The 15964-nt window shown below is 35.2% G+C and overlaps 2 protein-coding genes across 9 annotated transcripts in view; one reads left to right on the forward strand and one right to left on the reverse strand.

The window, feature by feature from the left end:
- The window catches only part of lrch3 (leucine-rich repeats and calponin homology (CH) domain containing 3), a 142049-nt gene extending 133124 nt beyond the window's left edge, over nucleotides 1–8925 (forward strand). For 7 of the 8 annotated variants that reach the window (XM_059944417.1, XM_059944436.1, XM_059944472.1 and 4 more), the window contains one exon: nucleotides 1087–8925. In XM_059944417.1, coding sequence (XP_059800400.1) covers nucleotides 1087–1293 — 207 coding nt within the window. In that variant the 3' untranslated portion in view covers nucleotides 1294–8925. The remainder of the gene's footprint in view (nucleotides 1–1086) is intronic. The other variant, XM_059944445.1, reaches the window with a different exon arrangement.
- A 4979-nt stretch (nucleotides 8926–13904) lies between these two features.
- Nucleotides 13905–15964, reverse strand: part of iqcg (IQ motif containing G) — a 33713-nt gene continuing 31653 nt past the window's right edge. Inside the window, exon 10 of the mRNA XM_059944493.1 lies at nucleotides 13905–15504. Coding sequence (XP_059800476.1) covers nucleotides 15376–15504 — 129 coding nt within the window. The 3' untranslated portion in view covers nucleotides 13905–15375. The remainder of the gene's footprint in view (nucleotides 15505–15964) is intronic.

Here is a 15964-nt window from a genome sequence, read left to right on the forward strand (position 1 = left end):
ATAGTGGTTGTAAATTAAAAGACTTTTATTTGAAAACAAGAGGTAGGGAATCAGTGAAGGTTTGCATTTTTAAACTGGAGGATATAACAGAAAAATACTGTTTTCCCTCCTTTTTTGCACATGCCAGGTCTGCTTTCAAGATGTGTTTAATAACTTCTTTGATAGCTTGCACCTATTCTTTGTAGTAATTGCTATTTAATGCCCAACTCATTCCTCCTCAGAATGCTACCCTTGGAATCAACGTAATACTGCTCTTGTTTCTTCTCATTTTGCTTCTGTGTGAAAATCTAATGAAATTCTATCAAAGCTGTTATGTGTAAAGGTATTTAACTGCTATAACTTCTTATTAAAACATAACATACATAAAAAAATGAAAATATTCTAAATAACATGTTCTTTCCAAAGATAAATAGCTCCTGAGTTTAATAAGCAAATGGGAACAACAAAACCAATCTTATTACATTTATTGCCTAGTGAAATACTTCCTTTGTGCCTCTATTATCCAAACAATATTTTCCACAGTGGAATTCTTGTGTTACATTTTGCAATATTTATTTTTACATGAACTGAAATCAGAGATAAACATTCCAGCTCCAATCTAGCAATTACATGGTACAGTGCAACCTAGCCTGACAACAAACTGTTCCAGCAGTTACAATTGAAACTGTTAGTACAGCTACAGATGTGGTTGGCTTAGCATTTCATCAAAATTTAAATTTTGTTATAAGAATATAGTTAAAGAAAGCAGCAATAAACTGTTGCTCCAACTTCTACGACAATACAGTCAGTCTTTGTAAACAGAAGTTACATCAAATGAAAATATTTGTTCTAATAGATTCACAGACAAATCCATGAATCTTAGGAAATGAAAAGGGAATATGTAAAGGTAATGGCTGTTAGTTGAATAAATGTTAGAAATGAATTCAACATTTAAATGAGTTGCTGGCACATTAAAGTTAATTGTAGACTCGTTTATTATGCATGGCTCTAAACTGAGGCAAAAGTAAAAATCTAAATGTTGCATGCTGATTTTCTCGACTAATTTTTCTTTGTCATTTCTCTCCTCACTCACTGAAACATTGGAAGGATGTCCTTTGCTCTTCATCTGATGTGCTCCAAGCCAACTTCCTCACCACTCAAAAGACGGTTGACATGCTACTGACTTTGGGAGCAAGCATAACCAGTCCTGTTCTTGCCCCTCTCTCTGGTGTCCAGCTTGCAGGCTTTGCTCTCTTTTACGTCAATGTTATGCTTCTGCTTTTTGCTCTGTACCATTGGGTCACTGTATTCTAATTAGAAGAGAAGGTATGTGCAAGGGGAAGGATGAGAGAAAGGGAGTCTGTAAGTGAACTGCACTACTGGTTTTGATTGAATAAAGTTCCATAGAAAATGTTTTCTAGTACTTCAAGGTTTTTAATAGAGATCCAATGATTAGATTTCAATAGTTTGGAGAAGAAGCCATTCATAGTGCCTTCAATTCATTTTGCATTTTATGGGTTTTAAGCCAGGTTCTATTTTCTTTTAATCATTTGGTCTTCTCAGCCCACTCTTTGGATGAAACATTCATGCATGCATACACACTCCAAAAAAACTTAAATAATTGTCGTGACTATTTATGATTATCTTGATAATCAGATTAAAATATTTCCAAAATAACAAGACTTGTTTACATACTTTTGGGGCTTGTTCTAAGGGCAGGACTTAATTGGAAAATAGATCAAGTAGTTACAATCAACATTAGTTAGATATTTAGCTCTCTTTTAGTGTTGCCTTTGGATTGCCAGATCTAAAAAGACAGTGCATTAAAATACTCTGTCTTCAAAACAACTCCGTTATTTATTCTATCAAACTGTGATCCATTTGGATTATATTTAAATCAATTATATTTGCATTAAGTTGATAATGCTGACTTTTATAATGCGGTTGAGTGGCTTGTGTAACAGTTTAGTTTGCAGACTATTGATTATCTTCATTTACTGTGAATCTGCACACATACTCATTTAAATGTTTAAGTTAACCATATGTCTATTGTTTCTCTGTCTTCAGTATTACTGTTACAGGGTGTATTAAAGCACAACTATTAAAAGCCATAGCAAGAATAGGTTCAGTAGTAATAATCTGAATTTTCTGGGGGGGCGGGTGGAATAATGATTTCAGAAAAATTATGTAGAACTTTTAATGTATCAATTGTAAATCACCTTGGTCCTGACCCCACAGTTGAACGTCTACCACATTTAAAAATTGTTCAGGAAATGCAGACTGTTTCAGACCAATTTCTGCCTGGTCTCTGAAAATAAATAAAATTCAACATAACATTATGCAACAAAGAATGTAACCAAATTTAATGGAGTAAAGATCGACTCACCTAGGTACATAAAAAATCTTTGTATTTAAATGTTCGCTTGTTGTAACTGAAGAACTTGCTTTTCTCAAGTACAGAAATCTTATCTAGCCTAGTACATCATTAATAGTTTAATTTATATTTGATATTTTTGATTAAGACACTAACATCAAAGAAAAATATTACTGTAACTACCTTCTTTTGCCTTTAATCATGAAACATCAAAGATAATTTATGTTTTATAAGGACTTTTTATATAACACCTTGTCATGCTCAGTTTATAAATAAAATATCGAATTCTTGATCAGCAAAAACAAGTACTTTACGAACAGATAGTGTAACAATCTTCCAGGTAATATTTATGCCTGTTTTCCAAGACAACAGTTAATATTACACAATTTGCAAATTTTTACATCCTCTATTCAGAGAGGTTGACATTTAATGAGAGTTAGTGGTCATTACTACCTGTAATTGGATCACTGAAAATTATTTTGTTGTAGTCAGAATTAGTTATACAAGAGCTGATTCAATCCATTTTCATTTTTCCTATATTAATCACAAGTCTTATTCTTGCATTGTACCAAAGATGAAATCAGTGTAACACATTCAAAGGAGAATGCATAGAAGTGCCACAATTGTTATTTGTTTACAATTCTGCTCAACTCTGAGACCTAAGTTTACAATTGCCAAAGGGGATACAAGCCATCTTAAGGAATAAGTGCCCTTCTCTGAATCTTAACTTTTAGCTTCTTTGCCCTTAGCTGGAGAATGAGTCCATGGTAAGAGTCCACTTCTTATTTTGCCGTGTGCAACTGTAAAGTGATTACTCAATGGGGTGTTCAAACATAATGACCAATCAGTGTAAACTTCTAACTTTTCAGCACTGTATGTATACACCCCTTTCCAGCAGGATAGAAGTCAGGAGTGAGGAATAGTGGGCTTATTTATTTTTTCAATACCCCAATATTTAAGACAAATTTTAACAGTTCTGTTGGTTCTTGATTGATCAACTTGCTTCTCTTCAAGTAAGAACTTAAGCTTAGACTTATATAATCTGCACAGCACAGGAATATATTTTATGACTCAACCAGTGATGGATTTTTAACAGGTAATATTACACAATTAAATTAGTTTTAACAGGTAAACATTACTTTTCATTAATTAAAGCCCAAGATGTTTTGAAAGGTGTTCTGAAGATACAGCACATAATATTCTGTAATAAAAATATAAATTTTCTCAAGATATTAAAAATATTTGAACTTCCTTGATGCTGGAGGATGTAAATAATGTCTCTTTAGTTTGAGAGTTGACTTGTGGTTGTTGAAATAGAAGTCCAAAGTATTCAGTAGTTCAGTCAACACTTACTAGGTCAGAACCAGTGAGAGCTGCTATTGATTTTATGTAATATTGTAAGAAAGAATCTAAATGCCAAATAATAAATTTTCAATTAACTGAAGCAATACCTGATGAAAGAATAGTGTACCTATAATTTCTGTACCCAATAATATTTGCATTTCAAAGAATTTTCCAATTCATATAAAGTTCCAATTTGACGGGAAAAGATTGTTATCAATAAATTTTAAGAATTATTCACGTTTGAAGAGAAAGTTATAGATTCAAATTGCTTATTTCTCACTGAGTAGTTTATTTTGAAAATAGTTGATTTTTAAGACATCATTTCCAAATTTGTTTGAAACCTGGCTTAGTTTTGGTATTAGAAAACTACGTTGGTTTTTTTTTCCCTGATGGGTGATGAATAATAACTTTGCAGTATTTTTCAGTGGACAACCTTGAAAGTTTGGGGTCTGTACCATTATATGTAAAATTCTTTCATGTGTGTTTCCTTGCAGAAAAGCCAGGTAACATTATAACTGAAATTAACTTTACATTATAGCTGAAATTCAACAGGGAAATTGATTTGTTGCCTCTCATTATGTTAAATAGGAATTGGATATATAGATCACTAATGCATTTTTAACCATGCATGTATAGGATGAAAGGTCTACCAATAATAAACTAACCCAATATAATACCTTTTAAAACCTTTTGTCTTTATGCGAACAAAGACGGCATGTAAACAGTATTTAATGTCAAAATTCATTCAACTTTAAGTAGAGTATATTTTTTGCATTAACTTCCATTATCTTTCATAGAGTCAGTACATGAGGTTTGAAAGTAGTGGCTATTGATTGAAGTAGGTTTTAGCAAGTGTTACCACACCATCTTCCCACTTCATTACTACTTGTCTTTTTCCGGTATTCATTTGTGTGCAAATTAATTTGGTGTTATTTCATTTTTCAGGTCTTCCAATTTTTGTTATTTTACACAAGTATATCATTTGTTAATTTTGTTTTTCTCCTTTCCTTTTATTCCCCTCCCTTTCTCTTGTTTTTGATTTTGTTTAGGATCGGTTGTGCCTGCCCCTTCACATTCTAGAAGAGAAAGGACTGGCACAGGTAGCAGTGACTGTAGAAACTCTGCTTGAGCTCGCTCCTACTAAGCAGCACCATTAATCAACTGTCTAGCGACTACAAGTGATGGGCGTCACACCCAGGAAATATTTTGCAGCATTATAAAAAGTATTCCACTTTGGTCTGCATGGTGATCATATTTATCACATTCTCTTTTTTTGGAATCTCAATGATCATTTCCTGCCTTGTTGGCACTAGAAGCCATTTGTTAAACATGACTCTTTTGATCTTTGCATTCTGTTACTTTTATGAAAAGGCAGCACTCCATTTGTTTTTTAGCTTGAATACTATGATCCAAGTGGTTTTCATAGTAGCACTCATTGAGATATCGCAGAGTAGTCCTAACAACAGATTAAGGAACTAAAATAAAAAATAGATTTCCCCTCAACTTGCCTCATGAGTGGCCAAGCAACACATTAGATTTCTTGTTTGTGTCGTGGCCAGTTGGATGGAATTTGATAGGAACAGTCAGGACAGTCCAAGACAAATTAGAAAAAGAAATTCACAGTAAACATTCACACCAGTTTTAGTTTGATTCCAAGTTCTAATTAGGAGTAAGAAATTCACAATAGCAGCAGATCTTCACAAGGTAATAAAATATTTTTATTCAGTGTATCTCTTGTCTGGTAAGAAATTCTAAGGAAATACAAAAGTACATAAATGTCCACTCAGTATTTTTTATAGAAATGGTTTATTTCACCAATAGCTGAACCCCATTAAATACTGTAAAGATTCTTATCAGAGAATGTTTCACGGTGATTTTAGAAATCCATTTCTAGAAACTATGCACTGACTGTACTCAAGTGGATCAGTACAGTATGATTAATTTCTGGTTTTGGTTACAGGGTTTTAGTCGTTATATATTTTGAGGCATACATGGACATGATTATACAAGACATATTAGAATAATAAATTATTCTAATATTAATATTACTTTCTATTGCCTTCAAGTGCATTTATTCTAATCTAACTAAATAGTTTAATAGAGCTTTTATAATTAGTTTTTTATCATTAGATTTTGTTCATAGAGTATACATTTATATTTATGATAAAACAACCACTAAATAATGTCTGGTTGCTCAGCTGTATTTAAGTAATGTAGTGAAATGCACTTTATCATGAAGTAGCATGAACTTCAGTGAGCTTCATGACATCAGTAGGAAACCTGTTTGTAGTGTAGTCTTTCTGCATGACCTTTAGTACCTTCCACTACACGTTTGTACATTTATGTGAGTACTTATCCATCATTTTAAAGTACTAAGTTCACAGTAAATTTATTATCAAGGTACATATATGTTACCTTATACTACCCTGAAATTAATTTTCTTGCAGCTGATTCACAGTAGATCTAAGAACTACAGTAGAATTAATTATAAAAACTACACACAAAGATTGATAAACAGTGGTTTTGACTTGAAAGGCTGTGTGTGTAATAAGTTGTAACTGCTACTTCTCATAGTCTAATCTTTAAAATTAAATTCAATCCTTGCAGTAATAGTAAACGTAAAATTTTCAAACTCTGATTATGAGGAAGATATCCTATATTTCATCCTCAAACAGTAAGTGCTCACACCAACTTTTTGTTATCTATCAAAGTGGCTAATAATACATTTTTATGCCACTTAAACTTGGGGCTGTTCTTAAGTGTAGCAAAGCACGAAAATAGAAGGGAGTTCTTTTTTTTAATCATTTATGACCTGAACAGATGGAGTTTTGCCTGCACTTCCCTTTTCACAAATAACCACATTTCATGTTTTCTTGTTTTTAATATTAGACAGTTCACACTCTGTTCAAGTACAGATTTGCTTTAAATTATGTTTTGATTTTAAGCTATACAATATGATTTTATTACCAAAGCTAATCTCTTTGTACCGTCTTTTTCATTGTCATTATTTCAAATTTGCTAACTGGTGTCTGATTGACTTAGTAAAACCCATTGGCTCTCTGAAAATTACTTGGCCTAAATTGGAAACAGTTGAGGTGCAGATTAACATTGTTCACATTAGTTGTGAAGTGAATTCAGCACAACAAATCCACTTCACATGACGTAATCTTTGTCAGCCATACTTTTTGTGTCTGCAGACTTGCTGGACAGAAAAGTACATAATATTCATATAATTTTGAAATATTTGAATAGTATTGTTTTGGGGCAATAGCCATTTGTGTGTCTGATAACAAAACAGAAATAATATATTTAAGAACTGACTCATTTTCACTTTTTAAAAAATTTGATAAGAGAATAAGAAGGATAAGTAAAAAAAACTGGGGTGAAAATGTATTATAATATTAGTCTTTAATAATTGCCCATCATGGGAAAATTTTAGATAGGAATCATTTGATTTCAATAAATTTAAGACACTGGGATTGGGAAAAGGAGGTAGTTCTGATAGGACTGGGTGCAGTGAGTGAGGATTAATTTTGATAAGGAGACAATATTTTGCACATTTAAAAATAATTGGCAGCATTGTGCTTTTGGAAAGCGACGCTGCTGCAACAAAACTATAAATGCTGTCAGTAATAAGCTTCTAACCAGTAAAAGCACACAAATCTAAGCAACCATTAGTAAATAAATCAATCGTATACTTTGGTTTCAACAATTCGATATTGTTCTTCTATTTTCAATGTTCAAAGTAAACTTATTATCAGAGTACATATATATGTCACCATATACTTCCATGAGATTCAATTTCTCATTCCTTGAGTTAACCTGGCTTGTAAGAAGTGCAATAGTACTGATTTAAGAGGGCATCTTTTTTTAAAACATTTTCCCATTTATGTGCAGTGATGACTTTAAAACACTTTTGTACTGACTAGAATTTTCAGAAGATCATTGTACAAAAATGTATTCATCAAACAAATTTGAGAATGCATATTGGCTTGGATCATAACCCAGCATAGTGTGTTTGACTGCAGAGTATTTCATCAGTGCAGCTCATTGACTTGAAAAGTTTACTGCTTCTCTCCAAAACTGTTACCAGACCTGCTGAACATTTCCAGCATCTGCATTTTCAATTCCAATTTCCAGTATCCTGAGTATTTGCTGTTTGTGATCTTGTCTATTTGTCATTCTGTTTTTGTTTGGAGCATCAACATGTTTAAAAGGCGTTCACGTAATGGAGATTATGAACATTTCAAATGATTAGTAATAATATGAAAATAAAGGTATGACTATATCTGACTGCATAATACTGCATTGCAGATTAAGTTGATTTGTTCTCAATATTGCACTATCATTAAATGAATCATATAGGATTCTTAATAGACTACTTAATTGTAACCCTGTTTCTAAGTAAATCTACTTATACCTTGTTGCTCACCTTTACAAGAGGCAATCATAAAAATTCTTAAAACATTTGAATATCTTCTTGTGCTTTTTCTGTGTATTGACAAATATTAGACTGTTCTAAATCTAATTCAGTACTGAATTTTATAGGATGCAATTTTTCTACATTTCTTTGATCTTTTTGTGGCACTTACTGGAAATAATGGAATATCTAATTCACTTGTATTCAGCAGGGATGTAATGTTAAGTCACTGACCTATGAATCAGGCTTGGAACCACTTTTATGCCAGGAGTAAACTGAGATGTATCAAGTAATGTTTTTGCTGGACCATTGGAAATTGACTGAAACTGACAAATATTGGAACAAATAATTTCCAAAGAAGTTGACTGTACTTCCCAACTAGTTGGAACGAGTACCTAAATGTCTGTGATTAACATACGTGGAAGAGTTTTTGCTTTTCATTTGTAGATTGTTGTAAATACTTCTGTAGCTGCTCAGTTATGATTATTTGTACACAAATTTGGATGTCTTTATGTTCATATTCTTTTTTAAATGTGACATTTTGTCTGCTGAGAGCATCTAGATCTGTCACTTGTGTTCTTACAGCCACAGAGACTTGATGTGTATTGTTCAATTATTTCCCAGAGTGGACCTACTAAAAACATGGTGGCCTTGGCTCTAAATATATTGTATAGATAACTGTTATGTAAAAAGGCATGATTTGTCAACTCCACTTTAGTTGTAACTGTCACCTTTGTACATATGTATAACATACATTATAGGTTTATGAGGCTTTTGTGATAAATAAAGATTGTATATGAATATAGTATACATTTATTTGTGTGTATTTTTCCTTCAGAATGAACTTACCTCAAACGATTAATTATTAAGTATTTACAACAAAGTAAAGTAGAATTTCACTACTTTAGTCTGGCATGGTACAATACACCTCACATTTATTGCCAATTACAAATAACATATTTATGTAGCAAAGGATGTTAGATACATTTGGATGCTCAAGTTAGTTTGGATAAAGCTGCAAAATAAAAAAAAGTGGAGAAAAGACAAACTGGAGTGATTTATGGCACCCTAATAGTAGCTGTTCTGTCAGGCTATTAAGAAATTAGGATCATATAATACAGTGAATAATTTCCACTATGCAATTTAAAACACATTTGCAGTAATGTGAAGAGAATTATTCACGATGCTGTACAAGATCAATTTTCACTTCCTCATTCCTGGAATCTTGGCAAAGTTCCTTACCAAAAAAATGTATGAGAAGACAGGTGTAATATATGTCTGGACTGAGGATTGATTGATGGAAAACAGTAGAATAAGTAGGCTAGGTTAATAGATGAAACTAGTAGGAAGTAGAAACTGCCATACTTGGCCTCAACTTTTTATAATACAAATCAATGTATTATTTCAAGTTTACAAAGCTGCAAGATGACTACAGAGAAATCAAGTCACATTGAGTACGAGCAAAAATGAGGCAGATTTTGTAAAGTTGCCCAATTTGATCCGAAAAATAGGAAAGAATAAAGTTCAAAGGATATTTATTATCAAAGTATATATAAATTATACAACCTTGAGATCAGTCTCCTTACAGGCAGCCATGAAACAAAAACCTGAAAGAAACCATTTTAAAAAAACGACACCCAATACACAAGAGATTGGAAAATCTTGGTACTTTATGTACAATGCAAAATACTGCAAGCAGAAAGTAGAGAGCATTTTGGCCTTTTTGATTTTTGAGTTTTAATTTTAAAACTCAATGAAGATTTGCTGCGATCTCATTGAAACCCATCAAATGTTGAAAGGCCTCAATAGTGTGAATATGGAGAGGATGTTTCAATGGTGGGGGTATCCAGGACCAGAGGATAGCGTCGGAATGGAAGGACACTCATTTAAAACAGAGATGAGAAATATTTTTAGCCAGAGAGTAGTGAACCTGTGGAATTTATTGCAACAGGTGTCTGTTGAAGCCATGTCATTGGGTATATTTACAGCATAGGTTGATAGATTTGTGATTAGTCAGGGCATGAAGTGTTACAGGGAGAAGGCAGGAGCATGAGGACGGAACAAAATGGAAATGGCGGAGCAGACTCAATGGGCCAAATAGCATAATTCTGTTCCTATATTTTATGGTCTTATGGCTTATTCTAAGGAGGAAAGTGTAATTCTTTGAGAAATGTTTGATTATATTTGATCTATATCTCCTTAGAAAGGAAAATGATTGCATTTGGATTTTGCAGTTCTAATCCTGATGTTTACTATTAGCAGCAATTTATATATTTACACATGTGCATAAATTAAAGCAGAATTTGTTAACTAATTCACTGCCCTGTGTGAGCTGTTTGTTTGAATCATGAACAGCCTGGTAAAAGATACCTATGTACCATGCCTATAAAAAGTACTCACACCCTTGGAAGATTTCATACTTTATTGTTTACAGCATTGAATCACATTGGATTTAATTTGGCTTTTTGATACTGATCAACAGAAAAATACAAGCAACACACACAAAATGCTGGTGGAACACAGCAGGCCAGGCAGCATCTATAAGGAGAAGCACTGTCAATGTTTCAGGCCGAGACCCTTCGTCAGGACTAACTGAAAGGAAAGATAGAGTTTTGAAAGTAGGAAGGAAGGGGAAAAAGTGAAATGATAGGATAAGACCAGAGGGAGTGGGGTGAAGCTGAGAGCCGGAAATGTGATTGGCCAAAGGGATACAGAGCTGGAGAAGGGAAAGGATCATGGGATGGGAGGCCAAGGGAGAGGGGAGCACCAGAGGGAGATGGAGAACAGGCAGAGAGAGAAAAAAAGGAGGGGGAAAAAACTAAACATCAGGGATGGGGTAAGAAGAGGAGGGGCATGTTAGAGAAGTCAATGTTCATGCCATCAGGTTGGAGGCTACCCAGCTGGTATATAAGGTGTTGTTCCTCCAACCTGAGTGTGGCTTCATCTTAACAGTAAAGGAGGCCAGGGATAGACATATCAGAATGGGAATGGAATGTGGAATTAAAATGTGTGGCCACTGGGAGATCCTGCTTTCTCTGGCAGACAGAGCATAGGTGTTCAGCAAAACGGTCTCCCAGTCTGCATCGGGTCTCCCCAACATATTTAAAAGGCCACACCGGGAGCACCGGACGCAGTATACCACACCAGCCGACTCACAGGTGAAGTGTCGCCTCACCTGGAAGGACTGTCTGGGGCCCTGAATGGTGGTGAGCGAGGAAGTGTAAGGGCAGGTGTAGCACTTGTTCCGTTTACAAGGATAAGTGCCGGGAGGGAGATCGGAAAGGGATGGGGGGGTCGAATGGACAAGGGAGTCACGTAGGGAGCGATCCCTGCGGAAAACAGAAAGAGGGTGGGAGGGAAAGATGTGCTTGGTAGTGGGATCCCGTTGGAGGTGGCGGAAGTTACAGAGAATTATACGTTGGACCCGGAGGCTGGTGGGGTGGTAGGTGAGGACAAGGAGGACCTTCCCCCTCCTACTTTCAAATCTCTTACTATCTTTCCTTTCAGTTAGTCCTGACGAAGGGTCTCGGCCCGAAACGTCGACAGTGCTTCTCCTTTTAGATGCTGCCTGGCCTGCTGTGTTCCACCAGCATTTTGTGTGTGTTGCTTGAATTTCCAGCATCTGCAGATTTGCTCATGTTTGCAACTGAAAAAGACACTTTAGTGTCAAAGTGAAAACAGGTTTCTACAAATTAGTCTAATTTTTTTTACAATTATTAAACATAAAATAATTGATTGCATAATTACTCACCCCCTTCAAGTCAGTATTTAGTAGATACACCTTTGGTAGCAATTACAGCCTTGAGTCTGTGTAGATAGGTCTCTATCAGCCTTGCACATCTAGACACTGCAATTTTTCTCCATTCTTTACAAAGTTGTTCAAGATCTGTCAGATGCCATGGTGATCGTGAGTGAACAACCCTCTTCAAGTCCAGCCACAAATTCTCAATTGGATTGAGATCTGGACTCTGACTTGGCCACTCCAGGCCATTAACTTTAAACACAAAGTACACTGCAGATGCTGGGGTCAAAGGACATTAACTTTGATGTTTTTGAGCCATTCCAAGGTAGTTTTGGCTTTATGCTTGAGGTCATTGTCTTGCTGGAAAACAAATCTCCCAAGTCACAGTTCTCTTGCAGATGGCATCAGGTTTTCTTTCAGGATTTCCTTGTATTTAGCTGCATTCATTTTACCCTCTATCTTCACAAGCCTTCCAGGGCCTGCTGCAATGAAGCATCCCCACAGCATGATTCAGCCACCATGTTTCATGGTAGGGATGGTGTGTTTTTGATTATGTGTGGTGTTCGGCTTATGCCAAACATAGCTTTAAATGTGATGGTCAAAAGGCTCAATTTTTTTCTCATCAGACCATAGAACCTTCTTTCAACTGACTTCAGTCTCCCAATACCTTCTGGCAAATTCAAGCCAAGATTTCACGTGAGCTTTTTGCAACAGTTGCTTTCTCTTTGCCACTCTCCCTTAAAGCTGCGACCAGTGAAGAACCCAGGCAACAGTTATTGTATGTGCAGTCTTTCCTATCTCAGCCACTGAAGCTTATACCTCCTCCAGAGTTGTCATGGGTCTCTTGGTGGCCTCCCTCACTGGTCCCCTTCTTGCACTCACTCAGTTTTTGAGGACAGCCTGCTCTAAGCAGATTTACAGCTGTGCCATATTCTTTACATTTCTTAATGATTGACTTAACTGTACTCCAAGGGATATTCAGTGACTTGGAAATTTTCTTGTATCCATCACCTGACTTGTGCTTTTCAGTAACCTTTACAGGGAGTTGCTTGGAGTGTTCTTTTGTTTTCATGGTGTAGTTTTTGCCAGGATACTGACTCACCAGCAGTTGGACCTTCCAGATACAGGTGTTTTTACTACAATCAATCGAAACACCTGGACTGCACACAGATCTCAAAAAACACACCTCCATTTAACTAATTATCTGACTTATAAATACAATTGGCTGCACCAGTGAAGATTTGGTGTGTCATATTAAAGGGGGGGGGTGAATATTTATGCAATCAATTATTTTATGTTTTATATTTGTAATAAATTTAGTTCACTTTGTAGAGGGCTGTTTTCACTTTGACACGAAAAAGTCTTTTTCTTTTGATCAGTGTCAAAAAAGCCAAATTAAATCCACTGTGATTCGATGTTTCAAAACAATAAAAGATAAAAACTTTTGGGGGGGTGCTGGGGGTGAATACTTTATATAGGCACTATAGGTTCTAAGTTTCTGTGATGTATTAACCTGAAACAACTTCTCGCAAAAGGTGCTGCTAGGCCTACTGAGAATTTCCAACATTTTTTGTTTTTCAGATTTGTGTTTTCTTTTATGTTGACAGTGAAGAGGTCTCAATGTTGACAGTGAAGAGGTCTCAGTTCAGGGCAATCTATTGCATCTAGCGACTAATTGTTATTAAGCTGCACTGAGAGCAAGGAAATCAAAGAGGAAATCTTTCAGCGATAAACTGCAGGAGGCACTCAGTGGGTTGAACAGCATCTGTGGAGGAAAGGGAATTATCAATATTTCGGATCAAGACCTTGCATCAATCCTGCTTCAGGTTCTCAACACAAAACATCAATAATTCCTTTCAATCCAAAAATACTGAACAAACTACTGATTTCCTTGAGCAGTGTAGGTTGTTCCAGATTACAGCATCTTTTTGCAAATTTGTGTCTTCAAACTTACAACTCTTTTTTCTTCACACATTTTGTTAGAATATAAAATAAGTATAAACATTAAGGTAGAACGTAAAATATTTTTTCCAAAAGAATTTTATTTTCAAAGTATGTTTTGTACTATTTATTGAAGATATCAATCCATACACGGAATTAATTTACTAGAGCTTAAGAGTTTACTAAGTAGTAATTACGGTTTGATAAACTATTAACAACTCACTTGTAACAAAGCATATTTTCATTTCACAAGTTCCTTGGGTTTACCTGTATTCACTAATCTCACATGATTATGCATAGAGGTAATGGCAAGCCAATGAGCCTTATGCCAATGGCAGGAAGATTAATTGTTAGAATCTTGAGGGATTTACGTACATTTGGAAAGTCAGGAATAATTAGCATAAACTGTGTGGGGGGAAATCCTGTCTCACTAATTTGATTGAGATTTTTTCACAAGGCAGCTGAGAAGATTGATGAAGGCAGGGCAGTAGAAGGTTACGATGCATGGGATCGAAGGAAGCTGGGCTAATTGGATCTCACAATTATCTTAGTGATAGGAAGAAGAGAATGATGGTGTAAGGATACCTTTCTGATTGGAAGTCTTTGACCAATGGGGCAGGGATTGATGCTGGGACCCTCATGGGTTGTGATAGAACAAAATACAGTTTCTGCTTTTAAGAGACATTTAGATAGGCATCTAAGTAGGTAATGTTGAACTTAATGTGGGAAAATGGGATTGGTATAAATGAGGGAAAATATTGAGCATGGGCATAATGGTTCTATGTTCTATGCTCCACGATTCTATGACTCTTCAGAAGATCTGCAAGTACCATAGCCTGGATTACTAGCAGCAATTATGGGGCTTCTGCATTAAGCAGTGCATGCTTGTAAATTTCAAGGTTCCTACGACTTTTCTAGTGTTTACAAAAGTAAAACCTTGGTCATAAAATTTTAAAGGACTTGAAGATATTTCCCTTAGCTGGGGAGTATTGAAATTCTGGCTCTCGAACACTTTGGGTTACAAACAGTTCTTGGTGGTGCAACCCTGTTATAATATGGGGACTGTTGATATTATAAGTAGTGTAAACAGTAGTATAGACACAGTCTGGATGCAGAGTTTTGACCTGTAACTTTGAGAATTTATTTCCTCCCTAGGTGCTGCTTGACCTGCTGAGCTCCTCCAGCTAATAGTTTATTGTTTTTTATTCCATTGTGGATTTCTTAAGCGGTGTCACAGCAAAAGATATTCCATTAAAACTTAATGTCATAATTTGCATTTTAATATCTTAGATAGTTGTGAGTTTGGAAAGCAGAAAGGTGGGTCTTGAAAGTATGGAGAATAGAAGGATTTGCACTCATGAAAATGCTAAGAAACAAGTAAGACATGAAGCATAAGATATTGTTTTCCCAAGGTGAAAAATATAAAAGGTCAATTATTGGTATGACTAGCAGTTAATTTTGTATAAACTGAAATCTTATTTGGTAAATGCAAATTGAACTGTATTACCAAGTAATAATCTTCCACATTGAAACAAAAGTTGGGCATGCTGTAAGTTTCTAAGTTCAGAAGTGGTTTCATTTTTTCTTCTTTTTATCGTCCTTCCCTTTTCCTTTGGCCTTTCCTTTGTTTTCTGCTTTCTTTTTAATATTCTTGTAGATACCAATTCCCTTGCGAACCATGACCCCTCTCCACCATGACTGAAGCTGTAAAAAAGGGGAAGATTAAATATCTCATACAAAAGGATATTCAGTGAGTTTTTGTAATATAATCTGATACAAAAAGCGAAGAAAACAAGTTATTCGATTGTTGAGTCACAAACAAGGGGAAATGAAATCCAAGCAACACATACAAAATGCTGGAGGAATTCACCAGGCTAGGCAGAATCTATGGAAAGGAGTACAGTCGATGTTTCGCTACATCTGTCCTGAAGAAGGGTCTCGGCCCAAAGCGTCGACTATACTCTTTTCCATAGATACTGACTAGCCTGCTGAGTTCCTGCAGCATTTTGTGTATGCTATTTGATTGTTAGCTTTTTTTGTACAGCAAAACCCAAAAGTTTTTTTATATATTACTGCTTATTGGCCCAAACCCCCTAAAACTGTGTTCACTATGAATGCCTTAATGGTCCATTTATATCCGTCAAAGACAAAATGTAACAAATAT

This window comes from Hypanus sabinus, chromosome 2 (genome assembly GCF_030144855.1).
Source record: "Hypanus sabinus isolate sHypSab1 chromosome 2, sHypSab1.hap1, whole genome shotgun sequence".
NCBI lineage: Eukaryota > Metazoa > Chordata > Chondrichthyes > Myliobatiformes > Dasyatidae > Hypanus > Hypanus sabinus.